Below are 27,612 nucleotides of genomic sequence, written 5' to 3'. Positions count from 1 at the left end.
AAACTGAGGAGTCAGGAGGCGAGTTACTCACAACAGAATGCCTCAGCCTCTGACCTTACCTGTCGTCACAATACTTATATAGCAAGTCCAGTTCCATTCCAGCTGTTCATGCTCCCCTTTGAGAATTTGCTGCAATTGCTCCTAGATATCTTTGACCAGGCACCAGGAAGGCAACACACAGTCCTGGAATCTTGCTTGCAATTGCAACGATGTCTGTCCCTGCTCCTGACTAGACAGTCCCTTAACATAATTGCTCACTTGAACTTTGCCATACTCCTGCTTTACAGCAGAGCCGGTCACGATGCCGAAGACCTGGTTGCTGCTGCTATTTGCCTCTTCAAGACTATCCTCCTCTCCAACAGTACCCAAAACAGTATACTTTTTTGAGATGGGGATAGCAAGGCTGTTTCTTGCTGTGTTTCATTCATTTATACACAAACGTACATGTAGATTCCTCTTATGTGAAGATTACAACTAATAGTTATAGTCATCATATTTAAAAGGACAGCTCAACAAAAAGGTCTATTCTAGGATTACGCAACCAAAAGTACACTCAGCGGCATTCACTGACTGCCAGGTCACATTGTACTTTACACCCCTGGTTCCTTGATTATACATATACGTCAAGTGCATATCCCCTTAAATTGGAGGTATCACAACACTACTGAGAGGATGTTATTAGAGGCCATAGATTTTGATGTATCTGGTCACTACAGCTATTTTTTAATATCATATGGACTGAATCAAACTAGCCAAAAGACCATCATCTGCAAAGATGAGAACTTTAGGATGAGGCCAAGATGGATTATCCACATAGTATTTACGTCAAATACTTCAGTCTGGCTTTTTACACTGATATGTTGAGTTTGCCATTCGAGAAATGGAGCTGTCTGTGGGACCTTTTCAGCCCATTAGCTTGTTATTTATGGCTAGTTGTGGCGGGGCTGCAGAGCTTTGAATTTGATCCATTGTTTGTGGAATCACTTTTTCTATCACACACTATTAACATGGTGTTGAACCATTCACTCGGTTGGCACCTTATTTTAGTACATCCAGCACACATGATTTCCTGCACCCCTTATTGAACAGGGTTGATGCCATGGTTTAATATTAATGAAAGAGTAAGGATGCATCCGGTCATGGGGGTTACAGATTATAGTCAAAAACAGTTCTGCCATCCCATAGCCCACATTTCCACATGGAAGCCCTGTTTTAAATTGCTCAATCTGTTCCGAATCTGCCTGTTTTAATATGACGGTAATGACTTTTAAGACATCCAGTGCCTCCTCTGCTGAAACATGGACATGTTATGCATGGTTACAGCCCAAAGTATACCATTCAGCCTATTCTACCTGTGCTGGCTCTCCAAACGGAATAATTCACCTCTTACTATTCCCCCATCTTCGCTTGATAGCCTGCATTTTTTCCCCCACACAATAATCCAATTCCCTGTTGAACACTTGATTGAACTTGTCTCCATCAAACTGACACTCAGGGCATTCCAAATCCTAACCACCTACTGTGTGAAAAAGCTTTTCCCTGTTTCTTATGCCAATTACCTTAAGTATGCGCTTTCTTGTTCTTAATTTTTCCATCAATGGGAATATTTGCCATGGTTTGGTGACAAGAACTGGATGCAACACTCAAGTTGAAACTTGTTCTCATCTATGAAGCTATTGACAAAAGCCAGAGATGTTAATCCTTATTTACTGTTCTTTCAACTAGTCCTGTCACCTTCAATGATTTTGACACATATATACTCAGGTCCCTCTGCTTATGCATTCTCCTTAGAATCTTACTCTTTAGTTTACATTGTGTTGATCTTTGTATTAAAATGAATCACTTCATGTTTCGCAATATTAAAATTCACCTTGCGCATCCATTCCACCAAATTTTCTTTGACCTTCTGAAATTCATAAAACTTAAAGTTTCCATCATCTGTAAATTTTGAAACTGTGTCCTGAACACAAGGTTGTTAATAGACATATGATATATAAATTATAAATACATATTAGGAAGAAAAAAACTATAATCGTCCTAACAAAAAAATAACTTCCTAACAAAAAAACTATAATCGTCAGTTGCAAGTCCTAATACAGGTACTGTGTTTTGGCAATAAAAGATGGTATCTGAATGCAAATTTGTATTCAAAATCACTGAAACTACATTTGATCCAATTTTTTTAAAATTTTAGCTGTATATGATATGTAATCATTACAATACTAAAAAAAAATTCTACCTCCCTTGGGCATAAACTTTGGTTATTTTGTGTCCATGAGCCAATGCATGACCAAACCATTGATTGCTACTGTTCTTTAGCAGCTAATGCCAAAATGCTTTCTGGTTTTGGAAGATGAAGGAACAAGTCAATCAAGTTCTTGATTCTAGTTGTGAATTAATCATGCTGTTGAGAGGTGGTGCATCTGCAAATAGAATTTGGCTTGACTAGAGTTTGCTTTAATTGTATCATTATTTACGACAAGATGCAATCAAATTTTGTATAGCATATTGTGATAAGGAAATTGAAGACTTTAAGAGAGCACAGATAGATTAGTTAAGTGGGTAGACAGATGAGAAATGCAGTTCAATGTTTTACAAAATGAAATGGAAATTGTTAAGCTTGTGAAAAGGATCACATCTTTCATATTAATACGTTAAACAGAGGTGCAGAGATTTAAAAAGAGAAAATATTGAAGATACTCAGCAGGTTTAGCAACTTCCAAAGAGTGAGAAACAATGAACAAACACTACTAGATCAGCTGAGTATGTTTCGATTTCAGATTTCCAATGCCTTTTACTTTTGTTGAAGAACAGAGATTTGATATGCAGATACACAGGTTATTAAAAATCACTACAAGAGCTCATTAAAAAAGTCAACGTGCTCATCTGTGCTGTAGTGAAAGCGGTTAACATAATAGAAGTAAAGATGAACAACATAGAACCATAAAAAGCTACTTAGTGGAGGTTTATACAGATTGGACATTCTTTATATAAATGATATAAATGCAATGAAAAAAATATAAAAAAAAGATAAAGAAGAGATTCAGCAGAATGTTACAGAATGTATTGTGCTGAAGTACTTAAGTCGTTCAGGCTTTTGCAATTGCATCTATTAAAGAGAAACATGGTTCAGTAGTGTGACTACACTTGTAAATGGTCTCCCTGCCTGTTTCTTATGGAAGATTGCTCTCATTGTTTTATTATATGCAGCCACGGTGCAGGATCTGTGGGTAGAACAGTAAAAATCCCTTATGTTTCAGATTGTATTTTACAGACACGTACTCCTTTGATTTCACAAATGTGGGATGGCACTAGATCATAAACTCACTCATTCCACAGTAAGCAAAGAGTACGGGACATTGAGTGTTATGAGAAATACTTAGTACAATCAGTATTATTTGGATACTATTACCCAAGTCTATTCTCTATTGAGTCAGCTAATAGCAAAGCACAATTGTTCTGTATTATGTTCTATGGCCTGTAATCGTTGCTTCAGGCCCTTGCAAACATTTACTGCTGGACTCATTTTCTATGCACGTTTTTATTTTTGACACGTGTTCATATTTTTAAAAGCTTATTCATAACTCTAACAGATATCAAAAAAGTCTTTCCAATAACAAACACAAAAATTGTTTTCTGGAAAAATAAACTTGGCAATCACATCATTCATTGTTCATGCCTCATAGATTTTTTAATTTGTATTATAATCACTTAAGACTAGTTGGTGATTTAGCGAAAGTAAACATTGAAAAGTACAGCACAGAACAGGCCCTTTGGTCCACGATGTTGTGCTGAGGGTGGAAAGGGGTTTAGTTTCTCAGGATACCCGAGACTTGATTATGGCTGGGTTCGCAGACCAACAGTTTTAATGTAACATCAGATACAAATCATGTCTTGAATGGATTATTTAAGGAAGTTAGTTATTATATGTTGTGGTTCTGTTCGCCAAGCTGGGAATTTGTGTTGCAAACGTTTTGTCCCCTGTCTAGGTGACATCCTCAGTGCTTGGGAGCCTCCTGTGAAGCGCTTCTGTGCTGTTTCCTCCGGCATTTATAGTGGCTTGTCTCTGCCGCTTCCGGTTGTCAGTTCCAGCTGTCCGCTGCAGTGGTCGGTATATTGGGTCCAGGTCGATGTGTTTGTTGATAGAATCTGTGGATGGGTGCCATGCCTCTAGGAATTCCCTGGCTGTTCTCTGTTTGGCTTGCCCTATAATAGTGGTGTTGTCCCAGTCGAATTCATGTTGCTTGTCATCTGCGTGTGTGGCTACTAAGGATAGCTGGTCATGTCGTTTCGTGGCTAGTTGGTGTTCATGGATGCGGATCGTTAGCTGTCTTCCTGTTTGTCCTATGTAGTGTTTTGTGCAGTCCTTGCATGGGATTTTGTACACTACATTGGTTTTGCTCATGCTGGGTATCGGGTCCTTCGTTCTGGTGAGTTGTTGTCTGAGAGTGGCTGTTGGTTTGTGTGCTGTCATGAGTCCTAGTGGTCGCAGTAGTCTGGCTGTCAGTTCGGATATGCTCCTGATGTATGGTAGTGTGGCTAGTCCTTTGGGTTGCGGCATGTCCTCGTTCTGTTGTCTTTCCCTTAGGCATCTGTTGATGAAATTGCGCGGGTATCCGTTTTTGGCGAATACATTGTATAGGTGTTCTTCTTCCTCTTTTTGCAGTTCAGGTGTGCTGCAGTGTGTTGTGGCCCTTTTGAATAGTGTCTTGATGCAATTTCGTTTGTGTGTGTTGGGGTGGTTACTTTCATAGTTCAGGACTTGGTCTGTGTGTGTGGCTTTCCGGTATACCTTTGTGCTGAATTCTCCGTTCGGTGTTCTCTGTACCATCACGTATAGGAATGGGAGTTGGTTATCCTTTTCTTCCTCTCTCGTGAATCGGATTCCTGTGAGGGTGGCGTTGATTATCCGGTGTGTGTTCTATATTTCTGTGTTTTTAATGATTACAAAGGTGTCATCCACATATCTGACCGAGAGTTTGGGTTGAATTTGCAGTAAGACTGTTTGTTCTAACCTTTGCGTTACTGCTTCTGCTATGAGTCCAGAGATCGGTGAGCCTATGGATGTTCCGCTGACTTGTTCGTATATCTGGTTGTTGAATGTGAAGTGTGTGGTGAGGCACAGGTCCAGTAGTTTGAGTATGCAGTCTTTGTTGATAGGTTCTACGTCCTGTTGCCTGTTCTGTATGTCCAGCAGGTTGGCTATTGACCCAAACTCTGGGTCAGATATGTGGATGACACCTTTGTAATCATTAAAAACACAGAAATAGAGAACACACACCGGATAATCAACGCCACCCTCACAGGAATCCGATTCACGAGAGAGGAAGAAAAGGATAACCAACTCCCATTCCTAGACGTGATGGTACAGAGAACACCGAACGGAGAATTCACCACAAAGGTTTACAGGAAAGCCACACACACAGACCAAGTCCTGAACTATGAAAGCAACCACCCCAACACACACAAACGAAGTTGCATCAAGACACTATTCAAAAGGGCCACAACACACTGCAGCACACCAGAACTGCAAAAAGAGGAAGAAGAACACCTATACAATGTATTCGCCAAAAACGGATACCCGCGCAATTTCATCAACAGATGCCTAAGGGAAAGACAACAGAACGAGGACATGCCGCAACCCAAAGGACTAGCCACACTACCATACATCAGGAGCATTTCCGAACTGACAGCCAGACTACTGCGACCACTAGGACTCATGACAGCACACAAACCAACAGCCACGCTCAGACAACAACTCACCAGAATGAAAGACCCGATACCCAGCATGAGCAAAACCAATGTAGTGTACAAAATCCCATGCAAGGACTGCACAAAACACTACATAGGATAAACAGGAAGACAGTTAACGATCCGCATCCATGAACACCAACTAGCCATGAAACGACATGACCAGCTATCCTTAGTAGCCACACACGCAGATGACAAGCAACATGAATTCGACTGGGGAAAACACTACCATTATAGGGCAAGCCAAACAGAGAACAGCCAGGGAATTCCTAGAGGCATGGCACTCATCCACAGATTCTATCAACAAACACATCGACCTGGACCCAATATACCGGCCATTGCAGCGGACAGCTGGAACTGACAACCGGAAGCGGCAAAGACAAGCCACTTTAAATGCCGGAGGAAACATCACAGAAGCGCTTCACAGGAGGCTCCCAAGCACTGAGGATGTCACCTAGACAGGGGACGAAACGTCTGCAACACAAATTCCCAGCTCGGCGAACAGAACCACAACAACGAGCACCCGAGCAACAAATCTTCTCCCAAACTTAGTTATTATATATTTTTCATCAACCAATCACATGATAAGAAAGGCATACAATTACCATAAAAAGAACTAAAGAGGGACACATTATTAAACAAATGAGTAAGAAGGAAAATTTTTACCTAATTCAGAAAGTTGTTTGAAAAAAAGGAATACTGGAAAGCTGGAAAGAAAAAAAGACAATGTGGGCTTAAGGTCATAAATGGTCTAGTCCTGTGCAGTAACACGATATATGTCCAGCACATCAAACAAAAAATTATAATTCTTCGATCTGTTTGAATGACCACCATCTGTTAAACTAACCACACTTGAATTCCCAAATATCTACCAATCAAGAATAAGGAAATCACATAAAGCAAATTGTTTTAAGATATTTCATCTGACAGCGTTATGTGACACTGAACATGAAATAACAAGAAAACCTTGTAAATGCAGTAAAATAACCTATACAACAGTGATAAAATGAAGCAGGCTTGAAATACTCAATAAGTCAGGGTGAAAGACCATAAGACCACAAACTGAAACGTTATAGATCTGGAACATTATTCCTTCAGCTCACTCTCCGAAGTTTCACTTAACCTATTAAATATTATCAAAATTTTTAGTTTCAGATTTCCAGCATCTCCAGTATTTTATATTTCCTGCAAAATAGTGAATAATACTTCAGAAATACCCCACAAAATCTCCCATCCAGAGACTTTCTGGGGCTGAGGAAGTTTGACTTGTGCCATACTTCCTTCGTTTCCAATTCCAGGTCTGAATTAAGACAGTTAAAGAGGTAGTGAACTGCCAGATTAGGATTATTTTATGCATGTTGTACTGGTGAGTGCAACTTTCAGACTTTTTTTGATATGTGTTAGAGCTGTGAAGAAGCTTTTAAAAATAAGAACATGTGTCACCATTGTCTTTCTGGTATCATCAATTTGACTCCAGAATCAAATTTTGCCTGCTATATATCACTGAATAGGAATGACACAGCTTACAGACAGCATGTTTTGATGTTCCATAAATGGTCATTTTTCAGTTCTTTTGAAGTAACCCTGACTTTCTTGAAAAAGCGAACAAACAAAACAAACTTGATTTTGACTCCATGTCAGAGAGGGAAAGGCAAAATAATTCCACATCAGGATGGTGAGACTTCGAGTGAAGTTTACAGGTGGTATTCTCATAACCTCACTAGTCTTGTTTCCTACGTAGTAAAACTTCAGTTGAGGAATAAAATGTCAAGGAGACTTGGCAAGTTGCTCCAGTATATCTTTCCAATGGTTTATACTGCTATCACAATGCACCAATGGTGGAGACATTGCGATCAAGCAAACTACCATGCACTGGGTGTGTTAAGCTTTTTGCATTTTTTTCATTCAGATAAGTAAACAATATATTTCATGCATTTTTCTACATTTTGTGAAATGCTTTCACTAATTTAATTTTACAATATAACAAAGATTAGAATCACAATTTAGGAATGTTCCGATTGAGATGGCTTGACGCAGCGATTTACTGAACAAAAAAGGAGACAGAAAAATTAAAATACTGCATATTTACTAAAATTAAGCAGTGCAAGACCACAATAAAATGAAGACATCATTCCTCAATATGAATATGCAAATACGACATTTTGTATAGACTGAATGGTTTAATAGCTGCTCTGGACTAAAATGGAATATCGAGTCACAGAGTCATAGAGATGTACAGCATAGAAACAGACCCTTTGGTCCAATCCATCCATGCCGACCAGATATCCCAACTTAATCTAGTCCCACCTGCCAGCGCCTGGCCCAAATCCCTTCAAACCCTTCCTATTCATATACCCATCCAGATGCCTCTTAAATGTTGCAATTGTACCAACCTCCACCACTTCCTCTAGCAGCTCACTCCATACACATACCACCCTCTGCGTGAAACAATTTCCCCATGGGTCCCTTTTATATCTTTCCCCGCTCACCCTAAACCTATGCCCTCTAGTTCTGGACATTGACCCCAGGGAAAAGACTTTGCCTATTTACCCTCTCCATGCCCCTCATAATTTTGTAAACCTCGATAAGGTCACCCGTCAGCCTCCAACGGTCCAGGGAAAACAGCCTCAGCCTGTTCAGCCTCCCCCAAAGCTCAAATCCTCCAACCCTGGCAACATCCTTCTAAATCTTTTCTGAACCCTTTCAAGTTTCACAACATCTTTCCGATAGGAAGGAGACCAGAATTGCACACAGCATTCCAACAGTGGCCTAACCGAAGTCCTGTACAGCCGCAACATGACCTCCCAACTCCTGTACTCAATACTCTGACCAATAAAGGAAAGCATACCAAACGCCTTCTTCACCGTTCTATCTACCTGCGACCCCACTTTCAAGGAGCTATGAACTTGCACTCCAAGGTCTCTTTGTTCAGCAACACTCCCTAGGACCTTAATAGTAAGTGTATAAGTCCTGCTAAGATTTGCTTTCCCAAAATGCAGCACTTCGCACTTATCTGAATTAAACTCCATCTGCCACTTCTCAGCCCATTGGCCCATCTGGTCAAGATCCTGTTGTAATCTGAGGTAACCCTCTTCACTGTCCACTACATCTCCAATTTTGGTGTCATCTGCAAACTTACTAACTGTACCTCTTATGCTCGCATCCAAATCATTTATGTGAATGACAAGAAGTAGAGGGCCCAGCACCGATCCTTGTGGCACTCCACTGGTCACAGGTCTCCAATTTGAAAAACAACTGCCACCACCACCCTCTGTCTTCTACCTTTGAGCCAATTCTGTATCCAAATGGCTAGTTCTCCCTGTATTCCATGAGATCTAACCTTGCTAATCAGTCTCCCATGGGGAACCTTGTCGAACGCCTTACTGGAGTCCATACAGATCACGTCTACTGTTCTGCCCTCATCAATCTTCCTTGTTACTTCTTCAAAAAACTCAATCAAGTTCGTGAGACATGATTTCCCACACACAAAGCCACCATATTGACTATCCCTAATCAGTCCTTGCCTTTCCAAATACATGTACATCCTGTCCCTCAGGATTCCCTGTAACAACTTGCCCACCACCCACGTTGGGCTCATTGGTCTATAGTTCCCTGGCTTGTCTTTACCACCCTTCTTAAACAGTGGCACCATGTTAGCCAACCTCCAGTCTTCCGGCACCTCACCTGTGACTATCGATGATATAAATATCTCAGCAATCACTTCTCTAGCTTCCCACAGAGTTCTAGGGTACACCTGATCAGGTCATGGGGATTTATCCACCTTTACCCATTTCAAGACATCCAGTACTTCCTCCTCTGTAATATGGACATTTTGCAAGATGTCACCATCTATTTCCCTACAGTCTATACCTTCCATATCCTTTTCCACAGTAAATACGGATGCAAAATACTCATTTAGTAACTCCCCCATTTTTGGCAGCTCCACACAAAGACCACCTTGCTGATCTGTGAGGGGCCCTATTCTCTCCCTAGTTACTCTTTTGTCCTTAATGTATTTGTAAAAACTCTTTGGATTCTCCTTAATTATATTTACCAAAGCAATCTCATGTCCCCTTTTTGCCCTCTTCATTTCCCTCTTAAGTATACTCCTACTTCCTTTATACTCTGCTAAGGATTCACTCGATCTATCCTATACCTTACATTTTAGATTAGATTCCCTACAGTGTGTATACAGGCCCTTCGGCCCAACCAGTCCACACCGACTCTCCAAAGAGTAACCCACCCAGACCCATTTCCCTCTGACTAATGCACCTAACAGTATGGGCAATTTAGCATGGCCAATTCACCTGCCCTGCACATCTTTGGACTGTGAGAGGAAACCGGAGCACCCAGAGGAAACCAACGAAGACACAGGGAGAATGTGCAAACTCCACACAGTCAGTTGCCGAGGCTGGAATCGAGCCTGCGACCCTGGTGCTGTGAGGCAGCAGTGCTAACCACTGAGCCACCGTGCTGCCCCTTCTTTTTCTTAACCAAACCTTCAATTTCTTTAGTCATCCAGCATTCCCTATACCTATCAGCTTTTCCTTTTACCTTAACAGGAATATATTTTCTCTGGATTCTCGTTAACACATTTGTGAAGGCTTCCCATTTTCCAGCCGTCCCTTTACCTGCGAACATCTGCCCCCAATCAGCTTTCAAAAGTTATTGCCTAATACCGTCAAAATTGGCCTTTCCCTACTTTAGAACTTCAACTTTTAGATCTGGTGTAACCTTTTCCATCATTATTTTAAATCTATTAGAATTATGGTCGATGGCCCCAAAGTGCTCCCTCACTGACATCTGCCCTGCCTTATTCCCCAAGAGTAGGTCAAGTTTTGCACCTTCTCTTGTAGGTACATCCACATACTGAATCAGAAAATTGTCTTTTACGCACTTAAATTCCTCTCCATCTAAACCCTGAACACTATGGCAGTCCCAGTCGATGTCTGGAAAGTTAAAATCCACTACTATAACCACCCTATTATTCCTACAGATAGCTGCGATCTCCTTACAAGTTTGTTCCTCAATTTCCCTCTGACTATTAGGGGGTCTATAATACAATCCCAAAAAGGTGATCATGCCTTTCTTATTTCTCAGTTCCACCCAAATAACGTCCCTGGATGTATTTCCGGGAATATCCTCCCTCAGCACAGCTGTAATGCTATCCCTTAGCAAAAATGCCACCCCCTCCTCTCTTTGCCTCCCTTTCTATCCTTCCTGTAGCATTTGTATCCTGGAATATTAAGCTGTCAGTCCTGCCTATCCTTGAGTCATGTTTCTGTAATTGCTATGATATCCCAGTCCCATGTTCCTAACCATGCCCCGAGTTCATCTGCCTTCCCTGTTAGGCCCCTTGCATTGAAATAAATACACTTTAATTTATCAGTCCTACCTTGCTCTCTGCTTTGTCCCTGACTGTTTGACTCACTTTCTCAACTGTACCAGTCTCCGATTGATCTCTTTCCTCACTATCTCCCTGGGTCCCACCCCCAACCTTACTAGTTTAAATCATCCCAAGCAGCTCTCGCAAATTTCCCTGCCGGTATATTAGTCCCCTTCCAATTTACGTGCAATTCGTTCTTCTTGTACATGTCACTTCTACCCCAAAAGAGATTCCTTCTCCCATACACCAGCTCCTCAGCCATGCATTCATGTGCTCTATCCTCCTATTCCTACCCTCACTGGCTCGTATTACCGGACTAACTGAAACAAGACACATAAATGCTGAACTATTTACATTATAGTTTTATTTGTTGTGCAAAGTAGTTTTATTGCACAACACCTAAATTATTACAGGTATTTATAACATTATGCTATGTCCTGAATTTAAAATAATACAAAGGGACCAAGCATACTCAATGGACTGCTGCTTGCCATATGGAAAGTTTGACCTTTTAAACCTGTTCAATACCTCTTTTAAACTAAGTCATGAATATATAATAAACAGTTGTTGCAGCTGCTATTATAGTCATTATTTTATTCTTGAAAAATACTTCATATTGGATTACCTTTTCTTTACAACTTGCAAAAACTCATATTTTTAATTTGATAACTGGGGTAAGTCTGGAAATCTTGAAGATAGAAGAGAATAATTTTAATATTATTTCTATAAGGTTTAATCCAAAAATGCTAAAATCTTCCACAAGTTACCCAGCTGAAGTATGGGCAGTTTAAGAAAAAAATCAGAATTACTCCAAATTATTTAAAACAAAACTAGTTATATAGTTACAGTATTGCTATCTTGAGATCATATTAAACCCAGCAAATTTATAATATACATACTACTTTATCAAGAGAAGTCATGAGTTAAAAATTATACTGTCCATTTACACATGCTCAGCATTCTATATATTATTATATCTCTATTAAAAGATGTCTCCATTAAAAAAAAGTCCACAACTGCAGCAATTTCCTAACAGGTTAAAGTGTAAGGGATCCCTAAGTTACAAGCATTTTACATACAAATACTCATACGAATGAACAGCATCTTATACAGAGGTGTGCTAATATTAATTTTAAAATCTGATTTGGATGTTTCTCACACTTAGAAATGACTTTGTTATTGTCCTGCACTGTGTTCTGACTTGCGTACAAGTCGACTTGCAAACTGATTCAAGAATTGAACCCGTTCACGATCCAGGGGCTGCCTGTACTTGACACTGAGTTAATGATGATGACAATCTAGATTTAAAGATTGTTATTTCCTTCCATTTCATCCTCTTCTCCCTATCTTGTTTTCACAAGGTATAGTGTTCAGGTGTTAAAATAAACGATTAGATTTCAAAAGATACAATTACAGAGAGACAGTTATTGTGAACAATCTATTATGATCAATAAATTAGAAAGTCATTTTAGATCTCAATTGCATTACTTAAAATCAAAGATGGCGAATCCAACAACAAATGCTTTATTTTCTTCAGGAGTGAGAGAAAGCAATCATTTTGGAAAAAAGATTTTCAAATTAATAAAACAAATTGTTATCTGTTAGAGAATTATTACTTTGAAAAAATATGTAGAAAACAACAACAGTAAGTATTTCAGAGTGTTTTGGACTTTATGACTATGAAATTTAAAAGGAAAAATATGTAATAATTTGCTTAACTTTTTTTTTGCTTTTGTTTCTGCTGTCAGTTCAGGACTTACAAAAACAATCCACTTGTAACAGAAGTTGTGTTTTTGTTCCATACTTTCCTATGGCTAATTGTCTATATTGATTTCTATTTCAAGTTTTCCACAGATTTGCATTCTCTTGCATGCTAATGGGATTCTCAAGAAAATCTTTGCGGAAATCACTGATGGTAAATTTGATATAGAAACCAGTGTGTATTGGCTAAATGATTCAGATTTTGGAAATTCTAATTATTTAAGTTTTCACCATTTGTTTTGACCTCTCCACTAAAAAAATTAGTCCACAACTGGGTCAACAACATCCCAAAATGTCTCATCATTGAAAACTGCAGATGTTACATCACTATTTCTATGACTATTGTTGTGCCCAAATATATTATACAAATATGAAGCCAATCCAAAACCAAGAAATCAATTAAGACAGACCAATGCTTAAATGAGTAGTCAATAAAATTGAAGGCGCAGTTACTGCTAAATCAACTGCTTTGAACAAATGTGTTAGGTTGCAGATAACCTATAAACTAAATGCTCTGCACATATTGTTTTAAAATGTTCTTCTACAATAGCCAAGACTAAAGTCTTCAAGCAAAGAAACTAAAGGAGTCAAACACAACAAAAAAAAAACTGATGACAACACACTAGCTAGAAACAGAGCATTAGAAAAAAAGAACTACTGAATAAATTAGGAAGATATATGCACTAAGTTTACAAGTGAAAGAAGTAGCATAGGGTAAGACTAGCAAAATTAATATGCAACTCAAACATTCGTGTGGGAGAAATGGGTACTAATTCATGGGGTACTGGCATCAGCACTAGGGAATGTAGATGTCATAGTACTGTTGGGACGAGTTTCAGCTGAACTGTGCCGGAGCCAGTGTTTCTGCAAATTGTACAACTATAGTAGTAGTTAAAGTTTTAACTTAAATAGTTTGGGGATGATGGGCATATATCATGTCAAACAGGATGTAGTAAATAAAAGAAAACAGCAAGGAAATAGATTAGAGTAGTGATTTGGGTAATGATAACCAGAGTGGCAGGAAGGGACACAAAGTACAAATTTATTGATAAACTAGTAGATAAAGTTTGTCCCATTTAGCATGATATGGAGGTGCCGGTGTTGGACTCTACTGGACAAAATCAGAAGTCACATGACATCAGGTTATAGTCCAATGGGTTTATTTGAAATCACAAGCACTTGGAGCACTGCTACTTCATCAGGTGAAATAGCACCATTTAGCATGGTGATAGAACCACACATCATGATGTACTTATTCTCCATGTGAAGACAGGACTTTAGTTTCCACAAGGACTCTGTGGTGGTCACTCTTACCAATGCTGCGATGGAGATCTGCATCTGTGGCAGGCAGACTGGAGAGGATCCAGTCAAGAATGTCTTACCTCTTGCTAGATCCATCACTACCTGTCACAGACCTAGAACAGTAGCCATTACTTTAGGACTTGATTAGCTTGATCAGTAGTGTTGCTGCTGACCACGCTTGGTGGTGGAATAGGGAACAAATAGTGGCTTAGCCAGCAAAACTCACATCCTGTGAACAAATTTTTAAAAAACAGGCTGAATGCAAGTGGTGAGGGAAGGGTGACATCTGAAGCCACTGGTTTCCAATACAAGGACAAGCAGAACAATGACAGAGTTTCTATTTGCCATACCTCTAACAATTCTGCCCACCACTGCTCAAGATTTAATAACAAAGACAACTGTACTGTGAAGTCAATCTTAAAACCAAGCAAGACATTTGAATTGAGCTTGAGCAGCTCGCCACCGCCTTCTCAGGGATAACTAAGGATGGACTTTAAATTCCAGACCAGCCAGCAATGCTAATATCCTATAAATAACTGGAAATATCTCATCTACGCAATCTTTCCCCATTCTCCATTTAACTTTGCCCACTGAATTTCCTGAACTAGCTCAGGGTATTAATACTGTATAACTTCTTACCTCCTTCAATTTTGCCATCCTCCAACAAGTTACAGTGTTTCAATCTCAAGTTTGGTGTTGTCCAGTTATTGTCCCTTGATCAACCGCACCTTTATCTTGCACAATGACTATTAGTTTTTCACGTTATTCAATTTAAAAAGTTCAGTTGGATTTCTAAGGCATTAAAGCTTCAAAGCAATCTCAAGACCAAGCAAAAAAAAAAAAAAAATATTGGCCTTTAAAGTGGTAAGTCTTATTATACATTTATAGACAAAATAAGATTTTCTCTTTCCTCGCCTCCCTCCCCCCACTACCCCCACCCTTCCACACAAGGAAAACTGAAATTACAATGGAAATTGCTAAGTTAGAACATATACACAAATTAATAGAATCTATTTTCAACTTCAATCATTAGTGCTTGAAGCCTTGAGCGGATGTTCAAGTAAGCCATCTTGACATTAATTATTGACACATATATTCAACTTAATATAAATATTTGAAGAATTATTCCATATACAGGTTAACAAAACTGTTTTTGTTTCTTTTTAAAAATGTAAATGATTAAGTTTTTATGAAGACCATTTCAAAGATCATCATTTCTAGAACACACAATCATTCTTTAATATTAATTACTACTTATTAAACAAAAGTTTAACCTTGTCATTTTTTTAAAAAGAAAATGTAGCAGAAAAATGTTACCATACACCTTGGAGAATTAAATAATTTAAAACCACATTTAGTGCAATTTGAATATTTCTTTAGGGAGAGGTAGTTAAACACCTTTAATGCATTCTAATGACTTCAAATTTGCATGTTAATTAAGGTTTATCATTTAGTAACAAAAAGGATGGTGGTCTCTTTAGAATCTTTCCTCCACTCAAAATGTGACCAGTTCAACTTTGATGCAAAATAATTTGGGCATGCCATTGGTTAAAAGTTTAACCAAAATCATGCATCAGAGCAGATTATTAATGTAGAATGAAAAAAGATTGTATTAGTAAAGGATTCTATAATTAATAGGTCATTCCTCAAGTTATAATAATCATAACCTGAAGTTAAAGTTCTAATTTACCATGCCTCCTTTGGTCCACATCCAGGAACAAGGATTTATTCATGGACAGAGGCAAAATGGTTGTCTTGTCTCCCTAATGGTCCTGGGGCAGTTAAAAGTCAACCACATAGTTGAGAGTCTGGAGACACATATAGGCAGGACCAGGTAAGGATGGCAGATTTCCTTCCCTAAAGGACAAAAAATTAACAATATAGGATTTCTTTATAATAACTGACAGTGATCACCATTAGTCGAAAAGTGTGGTGCCAGAAAAGCACAGCAGATGAGTCTGCATCCGAGAAACAGAGTTGATGTTTCAGGCATGAGTCCTTCAATCACCATTAGGCCAGCTTTTTATTGAATTCAAATTTTGCCCATCTGGTCTGGGGGATTTGAATCAATGCCTCCAGAACATTAGTTTAAGGTGTTGAATTACTTAGCCCAGCAACACCATCGACTCCTCCATGCTGAGCAACATAGCTGTTTCTTAATGCCTTACTTCAGGGAATGTGTTTTGCTGCTGTGTGGTACTGTACTAGCTTATGTACAAACTGTTAAATTAAAAATGGAGAACTTGATGAAAAAAATGTTTACACTTAACAATACAATCAAAAACTGCATAAAGCAGGTATGTAAAAATATTTTGTAGCAGATAACCTATAAAATCTAGCAGTATTTCTAAATGAAGGTCTAAAATGTTATGTTCCAAAAATCTGACAGAAGCAGCTCCTGTACAGAAGAATTCATGAAAAGGCTATTAAATATTAATGAAACAAACGTGCTTTGAAAAAACGCATACCTCGAATCATAGATTCATTACAGTATATCAGGTTGAAAGAAAAGTACGGAGAGTATTCCAGGAGCAACACCAGGCATAACTAAAAATGAGGGATCAATCTGGTGAAGTTGCAAAGAATACTCAGTGTGCCAAACAGCAACTGTGAAACACAGCAAAGTGATTCCATGACCAACAGATCAGATCTAAGTTTTGCAGTCCTGCCCCATCCCCTTGAGAATGGTGGAGGACAATCAAACAACTTACTGGAAAAGGAGGTTCCACAAATATCCTCATCCAAAACAATGGGAGAGCCCAGCACATCAGTGCAAAATATAAGGCTAGAGGATTTTCAACAATCTTCAACCAGAAGTGTTAAATGGATCATTCATTTCACTTCCTCCAAATTCAGTATCTTGCCTATTCAATTCACTTCACTTGATATCAAGAAACAGTTGGAGCCACTGGATACTGCAAAAGTCTTGGGCCCTGACAACATTCCAGTAACAGTACTGAAACTGACAAGAGGCAAGTAACATTTGCTCCACACAAGTACCAGATGATGACTATCTCCAACAAGAGAGAATCTAACCTCCATTATCATCATGGAATCCCCCACTGTCAACATCCTGCATGTTACAATTGACCTGAAACTGTGCATAGAAGAGCAGGTCAGAGACAGAGTGTCCTACAGCCTCCTGTCTTCTCAAAGTCTGATCATCAACTACAAGGAGAAAGTGAGGACTGCAGATGCTGAAGATCAGAGCTGAAAATGTGTTGCTGGAAAAGCGCAGCAGGTCAGGCAGCATCCAAGGAACAGGAGAATCAACGTTTCGGGCATCAGCCCTTCTTCAGGAATGAGGAAAGTGCGTCCAGCAGGCTAAGATAAAAAGGTAGGGCGGAGGGACTTGGGGGAGGGGCGTTGGTAATGCGAAAGGTGGAAGGAGGTCAAGGTGAGGGTGATAGGCTGGAGTGGGGTGGGGGCGGAGAGGTCAGGAAGAAGATTGCAGGTTAGGAAGGCGGTGCTGAGTTCGAGGGATTTGACTGAGACAAGGTGGGGGGAGGGGAAATGAGGAAACTGGAGAAATCTGAGTTTCTCCACTCCATTCCAGCCTATCACCCTCATCTTGACCTCCTTCCACCTATCGCATTTCCAACGCCCCTCCCCCAAGTCCCTCCTCCCTACCTTTTATCTTAGCCTGCTGGACATACTTTCCTCATTCCTGAAGAAGGGCTGATGCCCGAAACGTCGATTCTCTTGTTCCTTGGATGCTGCCTGACCTGCTGCGCTTTTCCAGCAACACATTTTCAGCACCAACTACAAGGTGCAAGTCAGGAGTAGGATGGAAACAGCCTTTTGGCCCAACAAGTCCACATCGACCATCTGAGGCAGGAATTGAACCCAGGTCCCTGGCGCTGTGAGGCAGCAGTGCTAACCACTGAGCCATCGTGCTGCACCGAAGCTTCACTCCATCCTGGACAAAGCAGTCTGCTTGAATGACACCACAGCCAAAAACATTCACTTCTTCCACTACCATCTTCACCTGCACTACCAATAACGGTAGCATGCATCATAGACAAAATGCACTGCAGAACCTTACCAAGCTTTTTTAGATACTACACTCCAATTACCATCTAGAAGAACAATGCTATTAGTTACATGGGAATACAACCATCTGTATATCTGAACCACTCATCTTTCTAACTTGGAAACAGATCACTGTTCCTGTAGTATCAATGCGACAACATTGTGGAACTCTTGTCTTAACGCCACTGTTGAACTAACTACACCAAACAGACTACAGCAATTCAAGAAAACAGCTCACTATCTTCTCAAAGACAGGGAATAACACATAAAATTAGTCAGACCACACTTAGACTATTTGAAACAGTTTTGGTCCCCTTATCTAAGGAATAATAATATTCTGGTATTGAGACAATCCAGAGAAGGTTCACTTGGTTAATCCCAACCATGGAATATGGGCTTTTCTTCTGAGGATAGATTGAGTAGGTTGAGTTTGTACACATTAAGGTATACAAGAATGTGGTGACTATATGAGAGAGACCAGTCACGGTCTCTCAATGGCAGAGCAGACTCTATGGGTCAAAAGGCCTACTCCTGCTCCAACATAATATGGTCTTATGTGGATGGAAGACATGCTGGTACATAGTAACCCAACAAACACTGAAAAGGAGTTAAGAGACACTTCAAACACTGTGATTAATTCTTTACTTTAAAAAAGACCTTATTTTTAAAGCTTAGAAAAATTTCCATCAGATCAGTCAAAAACCCATTTCATTAAGTTCTTATCTGCAATGAATCCTCACAAAGAAAGATAGTGTACTTGAAAGGACACACAATACCTTTTGTAATCTTAGTAAGAATGAAAGAGGAAAAAGAGGGAAACAAACCACGACATCTGACAGCACAGGCATTACTGTACTTGGCTTATTTTTATAGTTGTAAAACTAAGTTGAAACTCATTCATTTAATCTCATAGAGTAATGCACATTATACTGTCATTTTAGGAGATATACAATCAATGCTTTCCTTCCTTTTTTTATTTTGAAGTGTCCCTCCAGTAAAGTCTTCAACATGTATCAGTTTCTACAATAAATACCAGCAGATACGCCAACAAAGCTCACTCCATTTCATCTCTTCTCTAAAGACCCTGGCATAAACACATGAGGTTGCTAACCTAAGGACTTAGCAAGAAAATGTACTACATGCTGTGGTACAAAAAGGCATACACCATAATCTCAAAGGTCATTTTCCTACAAAGGAGAGAAGGCAGGAAATGGAAGATACAATTGGTGTCTGAGGAAAGAAGGTTTAAAAAAAACAGTTGTGGCTCAGGACAATATTAATTGACTGCTGTTGGAAAGTGCTTGATTAGCATAAATACCATCCCACAATTAAATACCTAGTCAACATTAAAATATTCTAAAGAAGATTGCAAGGTGGTTTGGGGGTAGGAGGAGTCTGGATTTTTAAAACTTTGTGACTAATATTAATATTTATGTATTTCTGTTTTATTATTGCACTAGTTGAGCAGTTTCTCCAAATGACACAATTGCAGCAATGTTTTAAAGGAATTACAGAGCAAATAATGTATGGCAGTTAAAATAAAAGCATGTAACAACCTTCTCTCCGTAGACCTTTCATTTTATTACCCAGCAGCTATTTAATAAATATTCACAAAAAGAGTCTACTAAAAAAAACAAATGAGGAAAAAAACTCACCCAAGTTCACATTTTATAATTAATCAGGTATAATTTTTATCAGCATGTACTCACATTAATCTTCAGAAGAGAAGAGGAGGTATAATTTCCTCAACAGTATAGTAGTTATCCCAATGCAGTAACTTGTATAATTCACAAAGGTTAATAACAAATTTAATAATATTTATTTTTATTATGCTTGCAATATTCATTTCTTGCATATCGATTTATGGGATGTGGACATCAGTGACCAGGCCAATAAATGTTGCCCATACCTAATAAACTTGAACCGAGCAGTTTGCTTAGCTATTCACAGTGCAGCTAAAACATGTTACTTTGGGTCTAAAGTCTAGATAAGGCTGGCACTTTCTACCTTAAAAGGACATTACTGAAGCTGATTTTTTTCTTAATAACAATGGTTTCATAGTCACCATTAGATTTGACTTTACCTCCAGATTGTATTTGTCTATTTTAAATTTCACTATCTATCATGATGGAATGTAGACACATGTTCCTAGAGCAATAGCCTTGGTCTCTGAATTACTAAAACAGTGATAATATCACTCCAATACTAGTTCCCCTTAAAACTAAACTATCGATAACACTGCCCTAGAAATTACCAGCCCATCTCCCTTAAATCTCTTGATCTGCTATCACCTCCTAAATTCACCTTACAGGTATCTCCATGCTTGAATCTCTTCAGCACCAATTATAGCACTAACAAATCAAAGTCACAATTGACATTGTCTAGAACTGTGACCATAGGAAATCATTCCTTATCCGCCCCAATCTCTCTACTACCTTTTAAACAGTCAACTGCACCATCTAAAGTAGGTTGCTTGGTTCTGATGTCCAAATATTAACATTAATTAATTAATATTGATCTCCATGTTAAATATTGAAATTTTATTTGGATACATAGCAAAAATCAATTAAGTAAAAATAAAAACTAATTACATGGAACTTTTTTTCACTTACTGAATTGAGCCAAGGGAACTCTGGATGTTTGAATCTTGTCTTAGTAAATTAAATAGTTTCTTGTAAAGCAGGGTTTAAAAAAGCCCTCTATTTCTAATTGTAGAATAAAGATATTATATTGTAAATTGAAGTAAAACTAAAGGTATTTGCATTTACATTAAATTTGTAATCCAAAATAAAGCATGTGGTCAATCTAATTTGAATATTTAACTAAAGTTCCATTTCATCCCATTATTATGCTATTAATATGCACAGACACTCACAGCAAAGCATTTTGGTTACCACTCAACTACCTTTGAAGTTTGCTGTGTCTGTCAATTACTGAATTATTTTATAATGTTATTAAAATCCATGTGGAATTTCAGCTGTTCTAAATGTGTTAGCATTCACAATGCCATGCAGGTGTAAAGTTTTAACAAAAATTAAGAGCAGTTAAAATGGAAAAACTGGACAAATTGCTGCCACATGGGAACCACTTTGTTCAAACCTATTAAAATTGTACCAAGAAAAGAGTTCAAAGCCATTGCAATCAATAGACAACATAGTTAATTTTAATTAAAACTTCGTTGCCAATCTAATAAAGGTTAATTTCAGAGGATAAATTGCCTCCATTAGGAAAGTTCAAGGTTCAGTGAAGTTCTCACCTGCTGTAATCCAACCTTGACTCGTGTAATTGCTGTTGCTTACGAAAGAAAAGTGTCTCCCGCTGAGCGAGCAATCTTTGCAGTCTTTCTTTCTCCAGTTCCAGCTCCATTTTCTGACAGATCAGTTGCTGCTTTTGGTCTATGAGCAGCTTCTTTCCGTTCAAAACTTCTTCAGCTGTTACTTCCTCTTGATTATTCATTGTTGGATCATGAGACATTCCAGAGCAGGGGTTGCATTCAATTAATGGCTTTAAATGCCCATTTCTTACATTGGTCAATTGATTTTCATCAGCAAGCTCTCTATTTCTCAACCATCCACAGTAAGAAGGTTGACCGACATCAGAATCACAAAAGGTACCGGCCTGCACAGCACCCACATCTACCTGTTTGTTCATGTTATACTGTCTGTCTTCAAATGGCTCTCCTTGAACTGTATTGCCAGATTTTTTTCCACAACCATTTTGAGATGGAAAAATTTCAGTACGCTGATTTTGATGGACAGAGTTGTGGTTTGGGAAATAAAGGCCCAGGTCAGGCTGTGGTGCAAAGGATGGACCAACAAGCACGTGTTTAGTTTTGCCAGAAGCATTTAAGGTACAAGGAGGCACAGTTCCAAGATAGGAGCCATCTAGGTCTGAAGAAACCAGCTGAGGAGGATTCTTCTCACTACATACCTAAAAGCAAAACATTTACAAAGGTTATTATGAAAATTGAGACATTCATTGGTGATTTCTTTATTGGGATAACATTTTCTTGCACAAATTATTTTCAAAGTCATTAAATGAGTAAAATAAAACAAAAGAAATCTATAGATTCTGGAGATCTGAAACAAAAACAGAAAGTACTGGAGAAACTCAGCAGGTCTGACAGTATCTGTAGGTAGTTAACATTTCCAGTTAACAAATGCAGTTCTGACAAAGGGTCACTGGACTCAAACATTAACTTGCCTTTTCTGTATTTATACTTTTTTATGAGTATCATTTGAGTATCTGGCTGTCTTAACCAACAAATTAAATAAACTGATAAAAACAGAAAATGCTGGAAATACAGCAAACGTTTTATTAACTAGCACCTATGGAACCAGGAATGCAATGGTTTGTCAAATATTCCAGACAATCATGAAGTTATGCATAATCATAGCAAAACCTAACCAAGCGAAGTTTCAAGATATCATTATCCCTCAAAAATAATCTATGTGAAAACACTCTAAGTAACAGAAACATGATGTAGGAAGTACGCACATTACTGTTATACTCTATTTACACCATACATACTCAGACATCATGGTAAATCACAGTATTTGAGGTATATAATTTTTGCTGGTTAATCAGAGTGCCGGTTGATAAACAAAACAAAGTTTGTTATAATCAGCATATTAGGCTGTGAATGCAAAAATAAAGTAATCAGCTGGATTTATTGCAGCCCATCATAGAAAAAAACAGGTGACAAGGCCCACTCAAATGTAGGAGAACCTCTGCTCCCATCTCCCAGCAGCAAAACACCTTCCACCATTATGTTGGACGGCAAAACAAACTGACACAGGACATACAGCAGTTAGTGTCGATATGCTACTTTGGCTCATTAAGGTGCCAACTGGAATCAATACCCCCAGCAAACCACAGTTGTGTAGTGGCCAATGGATTAAATGGTGACTGCATGAGTATCCCACTCCCATCAAGCATCTGTGAACGTGTACTCTAAGGTGTCTCACTTCCTCTATGCCTTTTCATATCACCCCTCTTCTCTCATCCCCATTCACTCATATTCCCTAGCCCTGCATTTGCCTACCCCAAATGCATTACCTCCAATTTCTCCAAATTGAATTCCATTTGCCACTTTTTTGACCACTCAACCAAACCATTACATAATTTGAGTCAGAAGCTATTCTCTTCACTGCCAATTTTTGAGTCATCTGCAAACTTCCTAATCAAGCATCCCACACTTAAAGCCAAACCATTCATATATAGAGTCGTACAGCACAGAAACAGATCCATTGATCCAACTCGCCTAGGTTGACTAAGTTTCCCAAAGTAAACCTGCCTGGGTTTGGCCCGTATCTCTCTGAACCTTTCCTATTGATGTCCCTATCAAATGTCTTTTAAATGTTGTAACTACACCTGCATCTACCACTTCCTCTAGCAGTCCCTATTACTCACTAAACATGGATGATAGCTTTTGATGATTCATGTACCAATTCTATAATTCTCTTGCCTTTCCACCTATTTTTGTGTCATCTGCAAACATGGCTATATTACTTTCACTTGCCCCATCCAAGTCATAACTGTAAATAATTGCGGCCCCAGTTCTGAGCCCTGTGATGCACTAATTACAAATTGCCATCCTGAAAATGTCCCCCTTATCACAACTGTGTGTCTTCTATTAGTTAGCCAATCTTCTATCCATTCTAGGTAAAAACAATGACTGCAGATGCTGGAAACCAGATTCTGGATTAGTGGTGCTGGAAGAGCACAGCAGTTCAGGCAGCATCCAAGATTTCGAAGCTCCTTGGATGCTGCCTGAACTGCTGTGCTCTTCCAGCACTTCTATCCATGCTAATATATTATCACCAACACCATGTTTGAGGAAATCCCCCAACACCCTATCAAAGATGATCTTAGTCTCCCACTTAATGTGACAGAAGTTGAAGCCACCATTAGACACTATTTTGCATATATACATATAAAAAGGACCCAACACGAAGCCCTGAGGAACATCACTAGAAACCATTTCGTATTTGCAAAAACATCGGTCAACCATTATGCTTAGCTTTGTCACTGATTTTGGATCCTCTTCACCACATTCCCCTGTATTCCATGGGCGTTCACTTTTCTGACTAGTCTGCCACGTGGAAGCTAGTCAAATACTTTACTAAAATCTATGTCAACAACACTCCCTGCAAAGCCCCTATGAATCCCAGTTGTTAATTCCTCAAAAATGTAGTAATACATGGACTTTCCTTAACCATGCAGAATATCCCTGATTAATCTATGTCTAAGGGATACTTTATCCTCTCTCTCAGAATTGAATCTAAGAAAATGTCTACTACCTAAGTTATTTTTAATACATTCACAGGATATGGACATCACTGGCTAGGCCATCATTCCAGAGGGCAGTTAAGAGTTATCATTGCTATGGTTCTGGAGTTACATGGGGGCCAACCAAGCAAGGCTGGCAGATTTCCAAGGATACGCATGAAGCAGATTGGATTTTCCGACAATGTTTTCCTGGTCATTAGACAATGAATTCCAGATTTTTATTATAATCAAATTCCACCATCTGCCATGGTAGTATTCAAACCTGCCTCCAGAACATTATCTGGGTCCCTGGATTAATCATCGAGCAATAATACCACTAACTAGCCATCACCTTCCCCTCTTAGTTAGGCTGGCCAGCATATAATTATTTGGTCTATCACTCACACCATTTTCAAAACAATTGCACCATGTTCCTAAATCTCCAATCCTCTGGTACGTTGTCTGCAGCTTGTCAGAATTGGAAAATGATCCTCATAACATCAGTTACTTCCACCCTGGTTTCCTTTAACAGGATAGGATGCAATCCATCTATTTCTGGTGATTTATCCACTTTCAAGGAGATCAGCTATCATTAAAAAACAATTTATCAAAATGGCAATTAAAACACATTATAATAGTTTAATTCATTTAGATGTACAACAAATTAGCATGCAGACTTGAAATTAATTATAACTGACAAAAAATCCAAAATGAGGTAATTTTACTCTTCCCTTTCCACATGTATATAACTATTTGAACCACAAGTTTTATTTGTGCATAAAGAAATATTTAAAAATTCAAAATTTAATTACGGCGCAGCATTGTTGATGACCTGTTTCAAAGTTTTTGCAAATGCCACGCAACAGCTGTACAAGACATTGGCGAGGATACTTGTAGAATACTGCATACAATTTTGGTTGCCTCTCTATAGAAAGGATGTTGTTAAACTTGAGAGGATGCAGTGAAGATTTACAAGGATATTGCCAGAACTGGAGGATTTGAGGTATAGTGAGAGGCTGAGTAGTCTGGGGCTCTTTCCCTTGGAGCTTCAGAAGCTGAGGAATGAACTCATAGGCATTTATAAAATCATGAAGGGCATGGATAGGGTGAATAGCCAAGGTCTTTTTCTTCAGGTGGGGGAGTCCAAAGCTAGAGGGCACAGGTTTAAGGTGAGAGGGGAAAGATTTAAAAAGAATCAGAGGGGTAACTTTTTCCATGCAGAGGATGGTGCATGTTTGGAACGAGCTGCCAGAAGAGGTAGAGGTGGTCCAAATACAACATTTAAAAGGCATCTGGTTAGGTGCATGAATAGAAAGGATTAGAAGGGATATGGTTCAAAAGCTGGCAAATGAGACCAAGTCAGACTGGGCTGTCCGGCTGGTGCGCACGAATTGGATTGAAGGGCCTGTTTCCATGCTCTATGATTCTATAACAAAACATGGATTCATTGAAACATCTTTATCTTATTAGCAATGCTGTTCAACAACACACCTGAGAAGCAGAGCTCATCAAGTTATGAACCGTTGTTTTAAAAGTGTCCTCCCACACAAGGACACAACGTATAAATATACTGAGTGTGAATGTTATATCCTCGAACAGGTTAACCAGGAGTAAATGTGTCACTTAATTTGCATAATAATCTCAGAAGCTGCAAATCATGTCACTAGCCAGCATGACACCTGATCAATTTACTGAAGTGGCACAGCATGACTTAACATGAACAATATAATGGAAATTCAGAGTATCACATCAATTGTCAAGCATGAAAATTTACTGCAAGTTAACTTATTACTGGATATAAAAAGCAAAAAACAATTTCTGTTCATTTATAGCTTTATAAGTTAAATTATTATTTTTGTGACTGAACTATATTGATAAGCCATCACACATTTTTTGTTTGAATGGAAATTAAACACAAAGCTAATAATTGCATATTGCTATTGGAAAATTATAAAAGCAACAAAATATAGCTTCAAGTCTCAACTTCTTAAATTTCATTTCATATAAATAATCTCTCAAAAGTTAGTTATGATACTTTTCAATTAACCTTTGCAAATAAAGGTCTAATCTTACAAACTAAAATAATAATAAACTGGGTCAACCTAAATAATATCTTTTATATAAGTGAGAAAACAGCAACAATTACTGCCACAGAAATAATTTCCTTTAGTGATAAAGGGTGCATCATGAATTCTTCTACAACCATCACAGGAAAACAAATGTTCTTTTCAATATATTTCACGATCTTGGAATTTTTACCATGAACCCTGCAAAATTGACTGAAAAATGTATTTTAAATTATTTAAAACATCTGTTTATGCTACATTTCATCAATCACTGCTATTAAAGATGCAATCTCTCAGCAACAACTATGGTATATCTATCAGGTTCAAGTGAGCTAATGGGTTCAGCGAGATACAATGGCTTTCAACTCACCTGAAAAGTGTAGAAAACCTTAGTACCATTATAAATTTTAGTTTTATTATTTCTAAGTCGGAGAATTCACTCTCAGACTGTATAGCACATTTATCCACAATCTACTCAGAGTACTCCTAAAACCTCCAAATAAATGATAAATTCCAAACGGTAAAAGACACTGCTAATTGTATGCATATTTTGGAGATGGAGACAGAAGGGGAGCATAACAGTATTAAAAAGTACATTAATTTCAAGTTTACCCAATGGCCCTCTTTTTCTTAAAAAAAGCTTTCTTTGTTGCACGTTAGTTCACAGAAAGCAATTAACTTACAGACATAGAACAAACATTCAGAACACCAAATGCTCCAGCTCACATAGCATAAATTTCACACATCAAGCCCATCAACTTCCAAGCAGTTATGCCAGTGGAAAAGAATGTGGAACAAGATATTAAGAAATATCTCTCCAACTCTCAGGAAGAAAATCAAAGAAACTGAAAGGGGAGGTGGTAATGAAGAAAAATTCACTGGACCAAAACGTTAACTCTGCTTTCTCTCCACAGATGCTGCCAGACCTGTTGACTTTCTTCAACAATTTCTATTTTTGTTTAAGATTTCCAGCACCTGCAGTTTTTCGTTTTGTTTTAGAATTTTGATAGACATCTTCTAGTTCATAGAACTGTAGTAATTTAT

The 27,612-nt window shown here is 38.5% G+C and overlaps 1 protein-coding gene across 3 annotated transcripts in view; it reads right to left on the bottom strand.

Moving 5' to 3' along the window:
• The window catches only part of kiaa1328 (KIAA1328 ortholog), a 189,484-nt gene that overhangs the window by 75,576 nt on the left and 86,296 nt on the right, over positions 1-27,612 (bottom strand). For all 3 annotated transcript variants that reach the window (XM_072572945.1, XM_072572928.1, XM_072572938.1), the window contains one exon: positions 21,489-22,162. In XM_072572945.1, the coding sequence (XP_072429046.1) occupies positions 21,489-22,162 (674 nt within the window). The remainder of the gene's footprint in view (positions 1-21,488; positions 22,163-27,612) is intronic.

The sequence above is a fragment of the Chiloscyllium punctatum genome, chromosome 1 (assembly GCF_047496795.1).
Source record: "Chiloscyllium punctatum isolate Juve2018m chromosome 1, sChiPun1.3, whole genome shotgun sequence".
Taxonomy (NCBI): domain Eukaryota; kingdom Metazoa; phylum Chordata; class Chondrichthyes; order Orectolobiformes; family Hemiscylliidae; genus Chiloscyllium; species Chiloscyllium punctatum.
Note: the sequence above shows the minus strand (reverse complement) of the source record. Positions and strands in the feature narration are given on the sequence as shown.